The sequence below is a fragment of the Crinia signifera genome, chromosome 7 (assembly GCF_055691185.1).
Source record: "Crinia signifera chromosome 7, ASM5569118v1, whole genome shotgun sequence".
In the NCBI taxonomy this organism is placed as follows: domain Eukaryota; kingdom Metazoa; phylum Chordata; class Amphibia; order Anura; family Myobatrachidae; genus Crinia; species Crinia signifera.
Window position 1 is genome coordinate 119039604 of NC_139223.1, and position 19344 is coordinate 119058947.

The 19344-nt window shown below is 41.8% G+C and overlaps 1 protein-coding gene across 1 annotated transcript in view; it reads left to right on the top strand.

Moving 5' to 3' along the window:
• XRCC5 (X-ray repair cross complementing 5) overlaps positions 1 to 19344 on the top strand; it is a 105592-nt gene that overhangs the window by 11943 nt on the left and 74305 nt on the right. Inside the window, 4 exon segments of the mRNA XM_083153680.1 lie at positions 10650 to 10833; positions 15233 to 15281; positions 16456 to 16578; positions 16989 to 17186. Of these exon segments, the coding sequence (XP_083009806.1) occupies positions 10650 to 10833; positions 15233 to 15281; positions 16456 to 16578; positions 16989 to 17186 (554 nt within the window).

The window sequence follows — 19344 nt, forward strand, 5'->3', positions numbered from 1 at the left end:
GGAGCAGATAGGTGCACAAAGTACGTTGCCAATAGCAGCAGCCTTTTAAGGACCCATTTGTTAAGCAGGAAAACTATTTAGCATAAATCTAGTGTCTTTTAGGCCTCAAATCATTTTGTGAATTTTTCATTTCTACCTTTGTTGAAATGGGAGATAATGGCAGAGTTAAGTTTTGTGTGTTCCCCTAGATAACAGTGCATTTGGTGAATAGGTGTACATTTGCTCTCTTCCCCTAAATGCATGGAAGCCGATATGAACCATTTAAAGTTATTCTAGAGTATGTTGGGTAGGTATCCGTAACCAATCAAGTTTTGTATATGACATTTAAGTAAAAACCTCTGTATTTTAACTGCGATAAAGAATTAAAGCTTGACACACACATATACCTCATTATCTATCTATCTATCTATCTATCTATCTATCTATCTATCTATCTATCTATCTATCTATCTATCTATCTATCTATCTATCTATCTATCTATATATATATATATATATATATATATATATATATATATATATATATACAGGGGTCACAGGTGGGCACTCCACAAAGTAAAACACAGTCCCGGTGCCAGGCACATAAAGTTTGATAATAAAAGCACTTACCCCCCACGACGTGAGGAATTGGAGCCGGCACACGAAGTTGAAGAATAGGTGATTTAATTTAACAGCTGTATTCCCGACAGCCGTTTCAACTGCTCACAGGCAGTTTTCATCCCCTGTCCCGACGGCTGTCGGGAATACAGCTGTTACTGTCTACATGTTGCTGATACATTAAATCACCTATTCTTCAACTCCGTGTGCCAGCTCCAATTCCTCACGTCGTGGGGGGGTAAGTGCTTTTATTATCAACCTTTATGTGCCTGGCACCGGGACTGTGTTTTACTTTGTGGAGTGCCCACCTGTGACATATATATATATATATATATATATAATTTCAGCGCTATATAGTGTACCCTGGTACTTTGCCTGCATATTTAGTACTGTATTAGCTCTTTAATCTAGAGAGCTAAAGTTAAGGGTGTTCTGGTCCCCTCACTGTCTCTGTATCCTGACCCACAGGCTGGTTACAGCTATTGGACACACATAGTACAGATAGAACTTCACATAGTTATTATCTGTTTTTCACACTGTCATATTTACTGTGATTTGTGTGTGGGAAGCTTGTTAACTTGCATGGTCTGCAGTGACAAATTACTTGTGAATCCTGCATGTCCCCTCAACTCAGTGGGGTGTCCCCCTAGCTTGGGGGACAACAGGCAGACTAGCAGGAGCCTGCCTGGACCAGTGGCATTAAATCCATGTAGAATCTTGTCTACACAGCTGGCAGCTAACACTGCACAGACCCAGAGAGTGCAACAGGATCTTTCTATCCTGGCTGCAAGAGCTGATATACTGACTCCTACTCCTGGGGAGTCTCGCAAGTGAGGTGCAGTCTCTCAAACTCCAGACTCTGCAGAAGAGGAGGAGAATTCAGTCATTGCTCCAAGGAACAGAGGTGTTGATTATGGCAATCAGGGATGTGTTAGACATTCCCTTAGCTTAGTCTACAGAAGGGGATTCCTTTTTTGCTACTCAGAAAAAGCAGCATATTTAGGTTGATTTAGAGGAAGCATTTAAGTTTGCATGGAAAAACCCAGAAATGCGGTTTAAAATCACTAAGAGGTTTAAATCCACCTTTCCGTTTGACCAGGCAGGGAGGAAAATGTGGGAGGAGCCACTGGTGGATGACTCATCCGTTTCTCGCTTATCTAAGAAGGTGGTGCTCCCGGTACCGGGGATCTCCTCTCTTAAGGATGTGTCTGACAGAAAAATTGAGTTCCTGCGTTTTGCTTTGAAGAACGACCACTACCAGTTCTGAGCACTGCCTTTTGGGCTGTCATCTGCCCCATGCATCTTCACCAAGGTGATGGCGGAGATGATGATTCTTCTCAGGAAGAAAGGTATCTGTGTAATCCCATATCTAGACGATCTACTATTAAAAGCTTGATCAGAATAGGCCTTACAACAGGCCTTACTGGTGTCCATGCAGACCCTCTCAGACAACGAAAAGGAAAGAGTTGTGCCGGCGCTGGCTGTTTAAGGAATAATGCAATGCACGGTTCTCAGAACAATATAACAATTTATTAATAACAATATTATAACAATATAAAAAGTATAAAAAGGTGAATCTCTTTAGTACTGAAAAAATTGAAGCTAGTTATCACGGGGATAATCAAGTATTTGAGCTGGGTTAGCTTAGAGTTCAATTTGTGAATAAGAGAATTTGAGCTGTATATTACCATCCCATTGGCCTGATTTGGATGGCCTGATGCTGTGACACGGTGTCCAAACAGATGTCCTATAATTTCAAGGACTCAGGATTCCCACTAGTGTCCTCTTGTATACATCTGGATCGTTTAGGGATCGTGCAGTTATCCCACAGTTGAAGCAGTCCAGGAAAAAACGAGGGTCTTTTGGGGAGAGATGGACGGGTCACTTGGCAGAGAGGATGATGGCAAAAGGAACAGCGGTATTCACAGGTGCTCAACGCGTTTCCCCGGGTATCACCGGCTTCATCAGGAGCAAGTAACTCTTTCCTTCTCCTTGCATAACTATTTGGGTCTGACAACCCAAGTGCCGGCAGCTGTTGATAGCGCACCACACACCGTCCAATTTTTCAGCCTCTCAGACAACGGTTGGTTGTTCAACATACCGAAGTTTTCCCTGATACCATCCCAAAGACTTCTCTTTCTGGGAAGGATTTTGGACACTGTGCAACTGAAAGTGTTTCTCCCAAGGGACAAGATATCTGCCATGCTCCTTGTGGACCTACTGGTGCAATGTCAGGTTTCGGTGCATCAGGTTGCTCGGAAAGATGGTGGCCTCTTTCAAGGCGATCCAATTCGGGAGATTCCATTCCAGGGTATTCCAACTGGATCTTCTGAGCAAATGGTCCAGCTCTCATCTTCATATACACCAGAAGATTGTGTTATCGTTCCAAACCAGACTGTCGCTGCAATGGTGGCTCCACACTCCCAAGATGCTGGAGATTTGGTATCCAGGAATTTATTCTGGTCACCATGGCTGCCAGTCTTATGAGTTGGGCTGCGACGAAGGGGAGGTCTTTTCAAGGGAAGTGGACATTCTGGGAAACAAAGCTCCACATCAACAACCTGGAGTTGAGAGCAGTGTATTATGCACTACTGGAAGCAGCCCAGAGCCTTGGCCGGTCATGCAATTTGCATACATTCAGACAACGCGACGACAGTGGCGTTTCTAAATCGACAGGGAGGTACAAAGAGTAGGTCCTGTATGCAAAAGGCTACAAAGATCTTGTCCTGGGCAGAGAGGAACGTTCAGGCCCTCAGCCATTTTCATTCCCGGACTGGACAACTGGGAGGCGGACTTCCTCAGTCGCCACGACCTTCACCCCGGGGGGAATGGAGTCTAAAACACCAAGTATTCGATGCTCTGGTGGCTCGGTGGGGTACCCCACAGGTAGACCTGATGGCATCCAGGCACAACTGAGAATGAGAGACCCTTGGGCAGAGGCAGTAGATGCTTTATTGTTAAATTGGTTGTTCAACCTGGTCTACATCTTTCCCCCAATCCAGTTGGTGGCTCGGTTTCTTAAAAAGATACGAGGGGACGGAGTCGAGGCCATTTTAGTGACCCTGGATTGACCAAGAAGTTGGTATGCTGACCTTCTGGCCATGCAAGTGGAGGACCTGTTGCATCTTCCTCTGCAAAGATACCTGCTCACGCAAGGTCCGTGCATCTTCCAGGCCTTAGAGCAACTTTTTTGACGGCCTGGAGGTTGAGCGGCAGATCAAAGCAGAAAAGGGCTTCCATGCATCGGTAATTTCTACGATGAGGCAAGCCAAGAAGCCTGTTACTGCATCGCATTACCATTACATTTGGAGGAAATACGTGGGAGGGTTTGAAAACTTGACGTTTTCTCCGGCTGAATTTAAATTGGACAGATTCATCAGATTCCTGCAGTCTGGGTTGGATTTGGGCCTATGACTGGGTTCATTAGAAGTCCAGGTTTCGGCCTTGTCCATCTTCTATCAGAGGAATATATGGTAGAGAGGGTAGGGCACTGAGTGTCCCGTGAAGCGCCTAGGGAGGAGTGGGATTGCAGAGCTGCAATTAAATATAAGGGTTTGTCAAACCCAAAAGGGAAAAAACTGGTACAGAAAAGGGTATAACTGCACTATATATCTAAAAACACATGCAACAGGTGTAACTAAATAGTAAAGGGAATTTATTAAGACATATTTAAAAAGTTTGTACTGTAAAATCAGTGATACCATATATGGAGTAAATGAATGTACGGATATAGGCCCTTATTCAGATCTGATCGCAGTACAAATTCGTTCTCAAAATGGGCAAAGCCATGTGCACTGCAGGTGGGGCAGATGTAACATGTGTAGAGAAAGTTAGATTTGTGTGAGTTATTTTGTTTATGTGCATGGTATATACTGGCTGCATTATTTTTACACTGCAATATAGATATCAGTTTCAGCACACCCCACCCAAATTTAACTCTCTCTGCACAAGTTACATCTGCCCCACCTGCAGTGCACATGGTTTTGCCCATTTTGAGAACAAATTTGTACTGCAATCAGATCTGAATAAGGGCCATAGTCACCCAATAGTCCTGTTTGGATATTATGTCCAATGTCCTTTCCTAGGATGCCTTCCTATGTACTTCCAAAAATTAAGAGCCAAACGTGGATTCGTTAGGGAGAAACTGCGTTCTCCAGCCGCGGGAGTGCCCGATTTAGGTGTCCCGTCTGTTAGGAGGATGGCTTGTTCACCTTGACAAAGCTGCAAAGCGATGATGTAGACCTGAATTTAAATGCCAAGCAATCATTTTCTTGCATATATTTAGTGCCAGTTACATGTCCCCAGTAGTTCTTTTAGCAAAAAAAATAAATTCCCTTTATGTAATGTATGTTTTTCTGAATAATTTGTATAGTGGATATTTGGATAAGGGATACTCCACCTGTATAACTAGCAACTTTAAAACAGTTGAAAATTTGTGAGCCACACATATAAAAAACATTAAAATTACGTGTTAAAAGCACCTATGAAGTGTAATTAGATCTACAAATTATGACACCTCGTTGTGCAGAGAAATAATGTGCAGCAACTTAACTTAATCAGGTTGTCTTCGGCCATATGACCACACTATGATTCAAGGTATATCAAATTAAACAAAAGGAAGACCTAGGGGGAAATTTACTAAGATGGAAGTTCTATTTCACATGGGATGTTGCTATGGGCGGCTAATCAGAATCTACTTCTTATTTAGCATCTTCTAGAAGATAATAGATAGTATCTGATTGGCTGCCCTTAGAAACATCCCATGTGAAATAGAACTTTCATCTTAGCAAATTTCTCCCATAGTATGTAATGTTTTAACACTTTACTTCTGTAATAAAAGCTGTGAACAAATTAAAAATGTATGTAGTTCCATGATTATCCTCCCAAAGAAGTCTTCCATATAAAACAAAACGAGTTAGGACAGATACTGTACATTGGACTTCCCCATGCATAGATGAGCCCTAATGGTTTTATTTCCTGTATGTGTATTACCTGCTATTTGTGTTTTACTGCTACATTAAAACTTTTCATTTAAAAGGCACCTGAAGTAGGTGTCTTGGCCGAGCGTGTGAGCAGCAGCCAGGGGACTGAGCTCCCTTACAAATCCTTTAAAATATCCTGATACCAGGCGGAGAGGCACCATCTACCCTGGCTTACCTCCCTCTGACAGCACCATCAAACTCACTGGTCTGCCGGACTCCGTGGTCAGAGGGTGTGATTGCGGTGGTGGTGAGTGCGGCCTGCTTCCCCTCCTCATTCAGGCCCCTGTTACCGGCGGCGCCGTCTTGGAGGGACCCGGCGGCGCTGACTCTGAGCTGTCTCCGTCGTGGCTCCTGCGCCCTGCGGACGGCTCTCCAGGTCTCTGGTGACACCAGGTGAGGCCTGCAGGCGCTCTGGACGGTCGGCTGTGCGGATCTCTGATTGGCCCCCCTGTCTGTTTATCCCCGGCTTTCCCGTGGCACAGGCGAGCCAGGCAGCGTCTGTGTGTCACTTGCTCTGCTGGATACAGTACCTTGATTGTGACCAGTGCTGTGGCAGATGCGCCATTATAACTCTTCCTGGACACCGTTGCCATTTAACCACGTGCTTGCCCGGCTAATTGACAGTTACTAGTGATTGCTGGCTGTGACTGGTTCCTGAGATCTCTTTCTACATTTATATTTACCTGTTTACTACAGTGACCCGTTATATTGCTGTGTGGAACACAGAGTATTGGAATAGTGCACTGCTGTGGGGTGTCCTAAGCTGCTAATCTCCTCTATGCACTTGGCGGTGTGCTAGCCGCCACCATCTTCTTTCGTGGCCCCTCCACGGTTACAGCTCTGTTTATTCTGTTATCACTGTGTTTTATGTATAAACATGGTAACTTCTCTTCCACAAATCCTGCATGCAATCTATGCCTCTACTAACAGGCTTCTTGCCGGGTTGGAGGGCGCACGGGGTCCATCCTCTATCCTGTGCCACAGAGGAGAGCGATACTGTGCTTGAGAAAGATGTACCTATGTGTAATGACCCTGTGGCCTTTACAGCTCCTGCAGTTCATACTCTGGACACATATTTCTGTCCTCCATCCTATACCACAGAGGAGAGTGATACTGTGCTTGAGAAAGATGTACCTATGTGTAATGACCCTGTGGCCTTTACAGCTCCTGTAGTTGTCCATATTCTGGACACACATTTTCACATGGATCTACCCAAAATTAAAACTTCTTGCTGCCCCATACTGGATTCTCCTGTCAGTATTGGGATTCAGATAAAGAACCTTCTCTTATGGAGCCCACACACGCACCGATCCCGGCGTGCGTTGTGGGCTTAACTAGCACACATAGCATCGCATTGTATGCCTTGTGCATACGATGTGCATGCGATGCGATGCTGTGCTAGAAAAAGCTAGTACAAAAAGTATGTGCAGCACATACTTTTTGTACTGTACGATGAAGTGCCGCGGGAGCGCGCACCCCATCGTACAGCAACGCACCGCCCGCATCGGTGCGTGTATGGCCTCCTTTACTCCTGGTGTCAATTTTAGAATCATGGACTATGATGTTTCAATATTCTGGATGTTCTCCTGCACACCTTCGAGTGACTGGGAATGCGCGTATAATACCCATCCTTTCTCAGGGGCCGAAGATTGGCCGGACTAATGTTTGGGATGCTGTCTCTAGTCACTTTTGCCTCTTCATATTTTTCTTACTGTTAAGTGGTGATATACTTTGTTTCATTAATGCCTGATGTCACATCCTTTTCTACAAATCTTTCCTCCTTTCTTAGGAAACAGGGATTGCAACATAACGCTCGCTACATTATGTTAATACTCTATTTAGTGCCCCGTGCTTCCCATATGGCCAATATCCTGTATATTTAGATAGTTGGGGGGATGGGGGGGTGTTGGGTGGGGGGGAGGGGTAGATTAGCCATTTGGCGTGGATTAGCTTAATTTTTAGCTGATGGCCACTAATCTAATCCCTCCTAATCCGTAGTAGTGAGTGGGGGCTCACGTTAAGGGATCCAGGTACGCCTAGTTGGGGGTGGGTTGTACAGGGTAGGGGGTTATAGGGGAGGTTTGTTTTGGGTTTTTGGGTGGGCCTTGTTAATTTTTAATATTTTCTATTTCTTCTGTTGGACCAGACATTTGATTATGTATTGTCACATTTTCTCTATATAGTGATCTCTTTTTAGTGGGTAATATACTGTCAAGTCAAACTACGCTGGTTGCAAGGTTAATATTTGGCTACATTCTAGTGTGATATTTTACCTTGGTCGCGCATATATATACTTGATATTCCTGGAGCCCAGATGGTGCCTTTGGGTAATAGGAATCACTATATCCTGTAACGAAACGACTATGCTTGACAACTTCACACGTAATACCCTTGATATACTGGGATATCCAAACACTATTTTTATTATTGACATCCTGCGCATTATATGCTATATGCAAACCCTGTTACTCTACTTCATTTTCTGTGCAAACTGTTGTCTGTGTCTATTATACCCTATGTTTATGGTGGGTGTTGTAATTGCTTATTCTAAAAATCACAATAAAAATTATCGAATTAAAAAAAAAGGCACCTGAAGTAAAGTATCTTTTTATTCTTTTTGCAGCTTCATTGTTCATATTTTGCTAAGTCATACGCATTCAGCACTCGCCTAATTCCACCACAAACTGTATTTAATTAAAATTTAAGGAATGTTGGTTGCAATGTATTGCAATGCATTGGCAAGGTGGCCAACCATGTGTAAGTCTGCCCTTCTGGCCAGTCACTGCACAGATCCTGTATGATTGACCATAGATTTTTATAACAAAAAATGCTTCCTTCTGGTTTTACGGCTGCAAGCTTGTGGTCTTAAGGAGACAGAACCTCAGCCAAGCATACTCATTAATGTGCACATGGCTAATTAACTGACCAGGGGCCTGATTTAGCCCTCACCACTAATTAGAGAATTCGCAAATTGCACGATTATCGTGTATAGTTCGCATGCAACAGGGGAAATAGCTACAGAAAATGTGTATGGATCGTAGATGGAATCCCCTCACAATTTGACTCACAGGAAGCAGGCGTGTGGAGGTGGAAAGTGGGCATTTTCTGGGGGTGTCAGAAAAAAAACAGGCGTGCCCAGGCTTTTTTCAGGAGAGTCTGTGACTGAATTAATGACCACTTCCAAGCTGTCTCAGATGCAGATTAGTAGAAGCCTCAGCTCCACTCACAATTGCACAGACAGAAAAATCCTTTTTGGTGGTTCAGCAATTCCATATGGATTTGCGAGTGAATTCACTATAAATATTGACATACCTTTTCAGAATGTGAGATATTTAGCATTGTTTAGAATTTAGCTGTTCAGTAGTAGCGTATTGCTTCCCATTCCTCCTGTTCCAGACTTGGGCTATATTTCTCTGCAGGTTGGAGCTGAACTTGGATTCATTGTAAAGCACTGTGGGATTTATATTGAATGTTATTTCCGCTTTAAATTTTCAGCTCCAACATGCAGAGAAGCGTCTGTTTACTAAGTTGTTATATACAGTAGCCCCAGGAGTTGGCCTACTGTTTGTAGCCTCATAAAGCTGGTACTGTTGTCTCAATATTACAATAAAATGTAAGTTTTTCTATGAGAGAATTTAAAATATTAGTTTCAAACATATTATTGTGTCAGCAAAGTAATTAAAAACATAAGAAGTGAATGTCAGAAGAGATTACTACTTTCTATATTCTATAAATCAGTTTTTTATTATATAAGCATATAATGCTGTAATATTCCAGCAGCACAGGCTGTGCTGTTTTTATAACACAATTGTTCAGCACTTTTATGATTTTAATTACTTTGCTGGCTCCAAACTTTTCCAATTAATATTATAAGTGTTCTAATACAAGTTCTGTTTTATCATAGTGAACAACAATACTAGATATTGTCTATGTAATATTGTAGATATTTGACACTTCTGGTAGTACCACACGAGGTTATGTAATGTCATAGCATAAAATATTTATATTGCTGAAGAATATGCAATGCTATATAAAGGGCATTAAATATGAATCCATTATAATCTGGTGCTTAGGAAGTGGTATGATCTCGTCTCTGAGGATACATCTTTTTCATAGTGAAACGTAACAAGTAGCTTCAGTTCAGACAGGCTCCCGAAATGTTTAGGCTTTGCTCACACATAGGCAGTGAGAAATGGGTATGAAGTCGCTTTAAACGCATGTTTAATATGATTTTCATGTGTTTTTTTTTACCACACAGCACATTATGTTGTACTTTTGTCCCATGTTAACTCATGGGCAGTTCTTAGTTTGTACCCATTTTTTGCTTTTTAGATAACATCAACATTTACTATTTTTAATGAGCATTTTCATGCACTATTAATGTGTATTAAGCTGAGGATGGGCTTTGTCTAGTAATGTGGCTTCCCTATAATATAGGGTTTGGATCTTCATTGAAGGGTTGGGTAAAAATGAATAATGACCTTCGACTCCATATTTCTTATAAATGATGTGATTTATTCAGACAGACAGGGAGGCATGGAGCTGAGCTTGTATGCTTCAGGCATCGTTCAAGATGGTATTATAGCTCTTCCCATCTCAGCTCAGCCCAGCTCATTCATTTTACACATATGTACCATCCTACTTTTCTATTGGGCACATATAACAAGGGGTTGTCTCATATATTAGAATATTCTATCTAACTTATTTAAAGCATTTACATATATGGATAACAAGTCTTCTGTACGTTCTCCTTCAGTTTGCTGACGTAGAAGTTTCTGTGGTGCAGTGTGTATATTGAGCTTGTGTTTGATAGGAACAGGTGATGAGGCTTCAGAATATCTTCTCAAGGCTGCATATAATGTCAATTAACTAAGACCTTCATCTTTGCTCGGAGACACAGATAAAGTCCATATTTACATCATTCCAATGGGCACGATTGTCTTCTCCATGTGATGTTTAGTGTGTTTCTCGGACACGTTTTATGTCCAGTAAGACCACTCCGATAGTATTACTGTTTGAATGATACACACCAGTATTTTTCTCCATTAATGTGCTGATGATTTGTGTTAGGTGTTTGCAGAGAACAAGGATGAGATTGCTTTGGTGCTGTTCGGAACCAATGACACAAAGAATGCGCTGGCTGATAGGGATCAGTATCAGAACATCACAGTGCAGCGACATCTCATGCTACCGGACTTCGATCTTCTGGAGGAGATTCAGAATGTTATCCAGCCTGGTGATGAGCAAGCCGACTGTATCCTGCCTACTACGGAGCTGAATCAGATTGTGCATAGTGATTGTTGTATCACCATCATTCACTCACTTATGCTTTCTTCTTTTACTTTATTTAAAGCTGCAAATGTATGAGCCCAAATAAGATTAGTTTACTTTTCCAAATTCCTCTTCAAGTTCGGCTCAGTTTAGCTAAATGTTTCTAAAGTCAGAAGAGTGAATTGAAGTCAGGATGTGTTTCAGATGTCACTTTTCAGTGTTGAAATTTTACATGACATTGTTTTAGGTGCACTCTGCAGCATAGGCCCCTGTATTAAGCAACCGTCCTCACATATAGAGTACACTGAACACTACCCCCCCCCCCCCACCCCCCCCCACACACACACACACACACACACACTGTTTTCACTCACCCAGAGCACACTGCCCTTCTCACACTTGACAGGAGCTGCAGAAGCCGGTGTGTAAGTGGAAGTTCTAGTTGACTGCACCTCGCTGGATGCGGTGTCTCACAGCCCTGTCAGGAAGAGGGGTGTGCAGGACAGCACTTTGTAAAAGTTAATGCTCTCTGACCATTGGGGCAGTCTTAGGTATCAGCCAGAGAACAGGAACTCCAGTGCTGGGAGGAGACATCTGAGAAGGGACCAGAGCTGCTGACAGCCGCAGACTGTGACTGAAGGAGCCACAGTAAGGATACCTTCTGCACAAAGGGCTGATCTGACTCCCTGCCTCCGGATTCTTGACAGGAAGTGGCTCTCTTTTCCAGCAGCAAGTCCCCTAAAGACACAACAGAGGCATGGCTTACCTGACCAGGGGCAGAGTGGGAGGTTGACCTGGCAGCCATTGTCACTGAGAAAAGGCAAGCCCTCTTTTCCGGTGACTGATATCTGTCTGCTGTGGGCCCTTATCTGCCCATTATGCCCAATGGAAGAGAGAGCCCTGCTCTGGAAGGTGTTGTACAGAAATGCTACTTGCAGTTGTAACATGTCCCAGAATTGGGGAAGGATTGGGTTGCCGATATGTCTGGCCAGCAAAAGTATTCTCTGTGTGGAGAGGGAAAGGCAGACCACCACCCTGACGGCACAGTCATCGCTTCGCTACCTAATTTATTTAAATCCCTTTCTTCAAAATAACTTGAGTTTCCACTTTGGAAATATCACCTCAAAATAAAAAAAAATAAAAAAATCAGATGCTAGATTTAATATTATTGATCTAAACTGTATTATTCCAATCATTTATTAGCAGCAGAATAGTAAATATGCCTGTGGATACATAGTAATGGGTAAACAAATCCCAAACTTACAATATCCTATTTGTACCTTCTGCGTTTCTTTGTATTTAATGGCTGGACTGAAAGAATTCATAGTAAACCTTTTATTAAATATAACCTGTCAATAATTTTACCTTCTAAATGAGTACAGCAAAACAGTTCTCTGTATATTAAATAATGTCAGAAGACGCAATGTTATAAAAGAATAATCCTTTGTACCACTGGAAATCAAAGTCTAAGGAAATGAGATATAGAATTCCATTGAGTATATATTGTGCTCATTTAAAAGGTTCAATTATTGACCGGCCATATTTAATAAATGTTTTATGTAATTAGAAATATTTATTGAGTAAATCTGAGAATTTTTTCCATACCAGCCATTCAATAATAAAGAGTTTAGAGGGTACAAAAAAAGATATACAAACATTCACCCCTGTCCGAATATCTTTAGGAAGATGGATAACACCTCTATGTTCCAGGACAAGAGTACTTACCATGTCTGAAGACACACTGCTATGCCCCCCCCCCCCCCCTCACAGGCTCACCCAAAACACCTATATACATTCTTGTTGGTAAACAAATAAAACTTAATTCTTATTTATTTGTTACCATCTATGTAGCACACAAAACGCAGTGCTTCACAAAGAATATTTCATTCATTCACATTAGTCTCTGTCCCAGTGGAATGACAATCTATATCTACTATCACATATAGCTCCTAATTCATGTTGGTTTTCAAAAGCAAACTACTTATGTAATGGACAAAACCATGTGCCCTGCAGGTGGGGCAGATGTAACGTGCAGAGAGAGTTAAGGTGCCCATACACTACTAAGATTTATCTTCAGATCTCAACTGTCATTTGCTCTCATCCATAACCATGTATTTGTTCCAACCAGACAGATCTGCAGATAAATCTGCTCGTGTATGGCCACCTTTAGATTTGGATGGGGTTTGTAATTCAAACTGATATCTATATTGCAGTGTAAAAATAAAGCAGCCAGTATTTACCCTGCACAGAAACAAAATAACTCGCCTAAATGTAACTCTCTCTGCACATGTTACATCAGCCTCACCTGCACATGGTTTTGTCCATTTAAAGAAGGAGTTTGCCACTTTAGCGGTTTTTCGTGATAGTCAAATCTGCAAATATCTGCTAATGCTAGTGTGAGCCCTTTCCTGGTGTAAATATAGATTGTAATTCCACTGGTACAGAGACTGATGTGAATGAATGAAATTTTCTTTGTGAAGCACTGCGTTTTGTGTGCTATATAGATGGTAACAAATAAATAAGAATTAAGAAAATGTGGGCGCCGTAATAATACACAAGTACCGGCATTTTTTTAAGGAAGAGCTAACAAAAAACCTGCCTTGTGGGGAGTGCTCCCGAAAAAAAAACACCACTGAAGGGGTGAAGTTCTGGGATTCATAAAAAGTGACAAGCCCATAACGCATCCATATCTCAAATAAGGAGTAGTGAGCGCTAAATGAACCCTATATATGTGGTGTTCCAGCTGCTAGCTAGGCGGAATTACCAATCCCTGTAGACAAAACAGAAAAAAAATAGATAAAGATAGCGCTAGGAACAAATATTAATAATAATGATGGTACTTATGTAATATCTGGGCTCCCGTTTTTCTTATGAGACCGCGTCCCCTTGCGGGGCTCGCTGCGCTCGCCATGCTTCGGGCACGGTGGCTCGCTGCGCACACCACACTATATAAAATCAACTCCATGCGTAGTTGGATAGTAGGGGTATGAAAAAATGGGGTGCATTTAACATGGGAGCCCAGATAATACATAAGAACCATAGTGATAATAAAAGCCAGTCAAAAAAATGGATTATAATCAATATAACATTTATATTAATTAAATAAATATACATAAAAATAACATTACATTTAATAAGTACAAAGATATGTACCGGCCAATACAGCAGAAAAAAACATAAATATTAAAAATTTTACCAAAAAAAGAAAAAAGCAGTTTTTTGAAAAAAGTGCAAAAAACTCTAAAATACAAAAAGTCTTTTCTGGCTAAAAGCCTGATTGATAGTCCACTGATATGCAATTGCTTAACGGATGATAGGCCAATAGCTTAACGGATGATAGGCCAATAGTTGTTATTAGCTCAGTGTGCAAACTTCAGTTAGAATTTAATACATTCTATGTGGGTATCAATAGAGCAGACTTAGTGGTCTGTCAAGAGTAGCACTTCTCCAATCAAGTGGCTGAATACCATAGTCAGGGCAGGCAATACTTGAATAGTGGCTGTAGCGATCTAATAAATGCTAGAATACCTGGATACTTAGAGACCATACCCCGGTTCACAGTCCAGACCGTGTGCCGGCCGGTGTTATTTGGATGGTAAGCTAATCAGGACTGAAGCGTTTCCCTGCCTGCCTCTATTGGTGGCTTTCTCAAAGATCAAGTGCCCATCCATAACTCGCCTATAAGATGAGCCATCTTCATGTGTCTGAGGAACCACTGCCCAGGAATGCCCAGGTTTGCACACCATGTGTTTTGCAGAATATAAGCAATTTAGGTGAATTAGTATTGCTTGCGATTTAGAATCAACTAAATAATCCACATTCAACTCTAGTAAGATACCTAATGGGTTTTAGTGTTCACAGCTGAGAAGACATGAGTCTGCTTTAGTCAAGCACCCCCTAAACCACTAAGGTTAATTATAGCTTGTACCTTGCAGGGTTTCATACTACCTTGATCCTGACATCCAAGCAAGTGGGGATCATATTCAGCAACTAACCTCTGCTGCAACAGCTGCCAACAGAACTCCAACTAAGAATAGCCTTGCCTCCATTGGGATGGAACTTTAAATTCTCCTATTTTGCTAATTTCTGGGAAAAGGCTGTAAGAATGTTCTGGCTATGTCCCAGTCTGCCATGCTAGCCCCCCCAAGACCACCCCTTTGATTGTAAAGTCACATGGAGTAGATGCTGACTAGGAAGTATGGGATTGGAGAGCAGGTGCTGGATGATGAGGTTTGCTCAGTGGGTGACACTTGAATGATGAGAATTTGGGCTCCAGGATGTATGCCTTACTCATTCTTCTTGTAATTTAATGCGTCCTGTTATCACACTCTACTTCACCTCACTGTGTTCCTATAAATGTGACACATCCTTAACAACCCTAGTTCTCGATGCCCTTATTGTCTCCATGGACATTCTCCAGAAGGAAACATTGTAAGTGATCAATGTACATATTGTACTGAAATACACAGATGAATCCTATAGCCAGGAGCAAATAGATGTCTGTGATCTATGTATCTTAAACACCTTTGGATCATCCGTAATTATGTGACTACTGATAATTTCATGTTGGTAACGCTCCTCTGTCCGCACTGGCTGTAGGCGTCTGTACTGTGGTAGCATATTATTGTGTGTGTTTCTATAACGCTAAATTAATTTATTTTTTTGTGTGTGCACAAACTGTCAGTCACTTTTATTGGGTGCCGGACAGTTTCCCGACAGTTGGGATCCCGACAGTCATTACCCTGACATCGGGATCCCGACTGTCAAAACCCTGACACTCGGGGTCCCGAGGGCCACCGGCTATTTTCCCGTGTGGGGGTCCACGACCCCTATAGAGGGAGAATCGAATAGATGGCAAGCGTAGCAAGCCACCGTGGCCACAAGGGGCTTTGTTGCTCTCGCCCCGTTGGGATCCCGACTGTCGGGACCATATACCACACCCCTATTTATTATAGAACATTGTACAGAATAACTAGTGTTGTTGAAGTATAAAACCCATCTTTGTTTATCCTCTTTAGCGCTAGTCCCAAATGTACAATATGTGTGGCAGTGTCAGGCTGGATGTGGCTAATATGTCCACACAGTGCGATTTGAACTATTGATTTTGACTATATAGTAAAAAACAAAAAAGCGCATCATGCAAGTCGATCTGTGCTATGCAGCTCCCGATTTGATCACGATGCACGGACCTGCAGCATCGGAATCAAATGTAGAAATACACTGGGCAGCACAGTCTATTTCTACTATCTCAGAACAAGGGCCTCAATGCAGCATGGCCCACGCTCTCCCTGCCGTGCTGTTCATCCCTCCCTGCCAGCCAATGCCAAGTCCTGGCGGCTGCTGATACTGAATCCATATTGGCTTCTGCCGCATCGGCCCATGTGGACCCGACATGTTTTATAACATATTGTATATATGCAATGTGCATGCTATAAAAACTCTAAATGTAAATAAAACCGGTTAGCTGGAGTATAGTTTATTTCAAGATTATGATTTTATTTATTGCCGTGTTTTAATATTGGTCTATTACTAAATAAAAGGAATCTTGTGACATCTGTGGAATTTTCTAAATGATCCATTCTGTGTTTTACCTTTCTTATCTTAGAGGAAAGAAATATGATAAACTGCTTATTGCGGTGTTTACAGACCTAAGCAGTCCCTACAGTGAGGATCAGCTGCAGATCATTATGGCCAACCTAAAGAAGGCTGACATCTCCTTACAGTTCTTGTAAGTGGCAGCAGCTAAAGAAATTTCAGTAGACTCCCAGCATGCACTGCAAACATTGTAATGTGTCTGTATATTCTATTCTCCTTTATGGGGGAGGGGATGGCATTGCTAAATTCGGGCTTTTGAGAGAGCAACACAAGCTCATTTGTGAGGTTTCATCTCTTCTATTACAAAATGGGTATATTGAACCAGTATTAATTAAGGTATAGCCTATGTTTTCACTGTGCACAAGTGATATCAATGTGCCTTAGTTTTTTTGTGCCTCAGTGATGTCACTGGTCTTTATTGAGGTTAATTTTCTTGAATATCGGTTGAACTCAAAGTTTGCAATATGTATTGCATTAGTGGTAAGTTCACAGAGTCCACTCTTAGTCCACAACCATTAAGTGTGTTTCCTTGGGTTGGTGCAGCCTGCCTTTTGGCCTTGATGATGAGGAGGAGGAGGAGGATGGAGCCGGGGACAGGGCCTTGGGGAGAGGAAATGACAACAGAAGAGGAGGCCCCGGCAAAGGACTCTCTGACCAACAGAAAGATGGAATCCAGATGGTGAGGAAGATCATGTTCTCTCTGGAAGGTGAAGAGGGACTGGATGAAGTTTACACTTTCAGGTATTCACATTTCCTATTCCGAAAAACATTTTTTATTTAACCCCTTCATGACAGAGCCAGTTTGTGCCTTCATGACAGAGCCCTTTTTTTCAAATCTGACATGTCTCACTTAAGTGGGGATAACTTTTTTTTGCTTTTACTTATCCCAGTGATTTTGAGATTGTTTTCTCGTGACACATTGTACTTCAAGTTAGTGGTAAATTTTCGTCGATACAGTCTGTGTTTTTTTGTGAAAAATACCAAAATATCGTGAAAAAATGGAAAATTTTGCAATTTGCAAAATGTTAAATTTTCTGCTTGTGAGACAAATAATCATACCACTCAAAATAGTTAATAACTAACATAGACCATATGTCTACTTTATGTTTCCATCATTATTTCAACTTCCTTTTAATTTTTTTGGACACTAGGAGGCTTACAATATGAATAGCAAATTCTCAAATTTTCATGAAAATTTCAAACACTGATTTTTTTAGGGACCAGTTCAGTTCTGATGTGACTTTGAGGGACTTGTATGTGAGACACCCCCATAAATGATGCCATTTCAAAAACTGCACCCCTTACAGTATTCAAAACAGCATTTTGGAAGTTTGTTAACCCTTTAGGTGTTTCACAGGAATTAAAACAAAGTGTAGGTGAAATTTCAAAATTTCTTTTTTTTTGCAGAGTTTCAATTTTAATACATTTTTCTAACGAATACAGTAGATTTTACTAGAGAAATGTGACTAAAAATTGATTCCCCCAATTCTTTTGTTTTCAAAAATATCCTATATGTGGCCCTAGTGTGCACGTTGACCAAACCACAGGCTTCATAATAGAAGGAGCACCTACTTGATTTTGGAGCCTACTTTTTATGAGATTTTTTTTTAGGCACCATGTAGGTTTCTAGGCACCATAAGTGCTAAAAGTTAGGAACCTCCCCCACAAGTCACCCCATTTTGCAATCTACACCCCTCAGGGAATTCATCTAGGGGTATAGTGTACATTTCAAACCCCCAGGGGTTTCACCAATTTTGGTACAACTGGGATGTGAAAATGAAAAATTACATTTTTTTACACAAACATGCAGTTCTGGCTCAAAATTTTTCATTTTCACAAGGAATGAAGGAGACAAAGCACCCCAAAATCTGTGCCCCAATTTCTCCCGAGTACGGCAATGCCTCACATGTGACCAAAAAATACCAGTTGGGTGCATGGCAGGACTCAGAAGGGAAGGAGTGATTTTTGGATTTTGCAGCACAGATTTTGGTGGAATGAATGGTGGGTGCTATGTTGCACCAATACAGTGGAACCCCCCCACAAGTCACCCCATTTTGCAAAGTACACCCCTCAGGGAATTCATCTAGGGGTATAGTGTACATTTCAAACCCCCAGGGGTTTCACCAATTTTGGTACAACTGGGATGTGAAAATGGAAAATTACATTTTTTTACACAAACATGCAGTTCTGGCTCAAAATTTTTCATTTTCACAAGGAATGAAGGAGACAAAGCACCCCAAAATCTGTGCCCCAATTTCTCCCGAGTACGGCAATGCCTCACATGTGACCAAAAAATACCAGTTGGGTGCATGGCAGGACTCAGAAGGGAAGGAGTGATTTTTGGATTTTGCAGCAAAGATTTCGGTGGAATGAATGGTGGGTGCTATGTTGCATTAGCAAGACTCCCAAAGCACCAATACAGTGGAACCCCCCCACAAGTCACCCCATTTTGCAAAGTACACCCCTCAGGGAATTCATCTAGGGGTATAGTGTACATTTCAAACCCCCAGGGGTTTCACCAATTTTGGTACAACTGGGATGTGAAAATGGAAAATTACATTTTTTTACACAAACATGCAGTTCTGGCTCAAAATTTTTCATTTTCACAAGGAATGAAGGAGACAATGCACCCCAAAATCTGTGCCCCAATTTCTCCAGAGTACGGCAATGCCTCACATGTGACCAAAAAATACCAGTTGGGTGCATGGCAGGACTTAGAAGGGAAGGAGTGATTTTTAGATTTTGCAGCTCAGATTCTGGTGGTTTTTTGGTGGGTGCTATGTCGCATTAGCAAGACCCCCCAAGCACCAATACAGTGGAACCCCCCCACAAGTCACCCCATTTTGCAAAGTACACCCCTCAGGGAATTCATCTAGGGGTATAGTGTACATTTCAAACC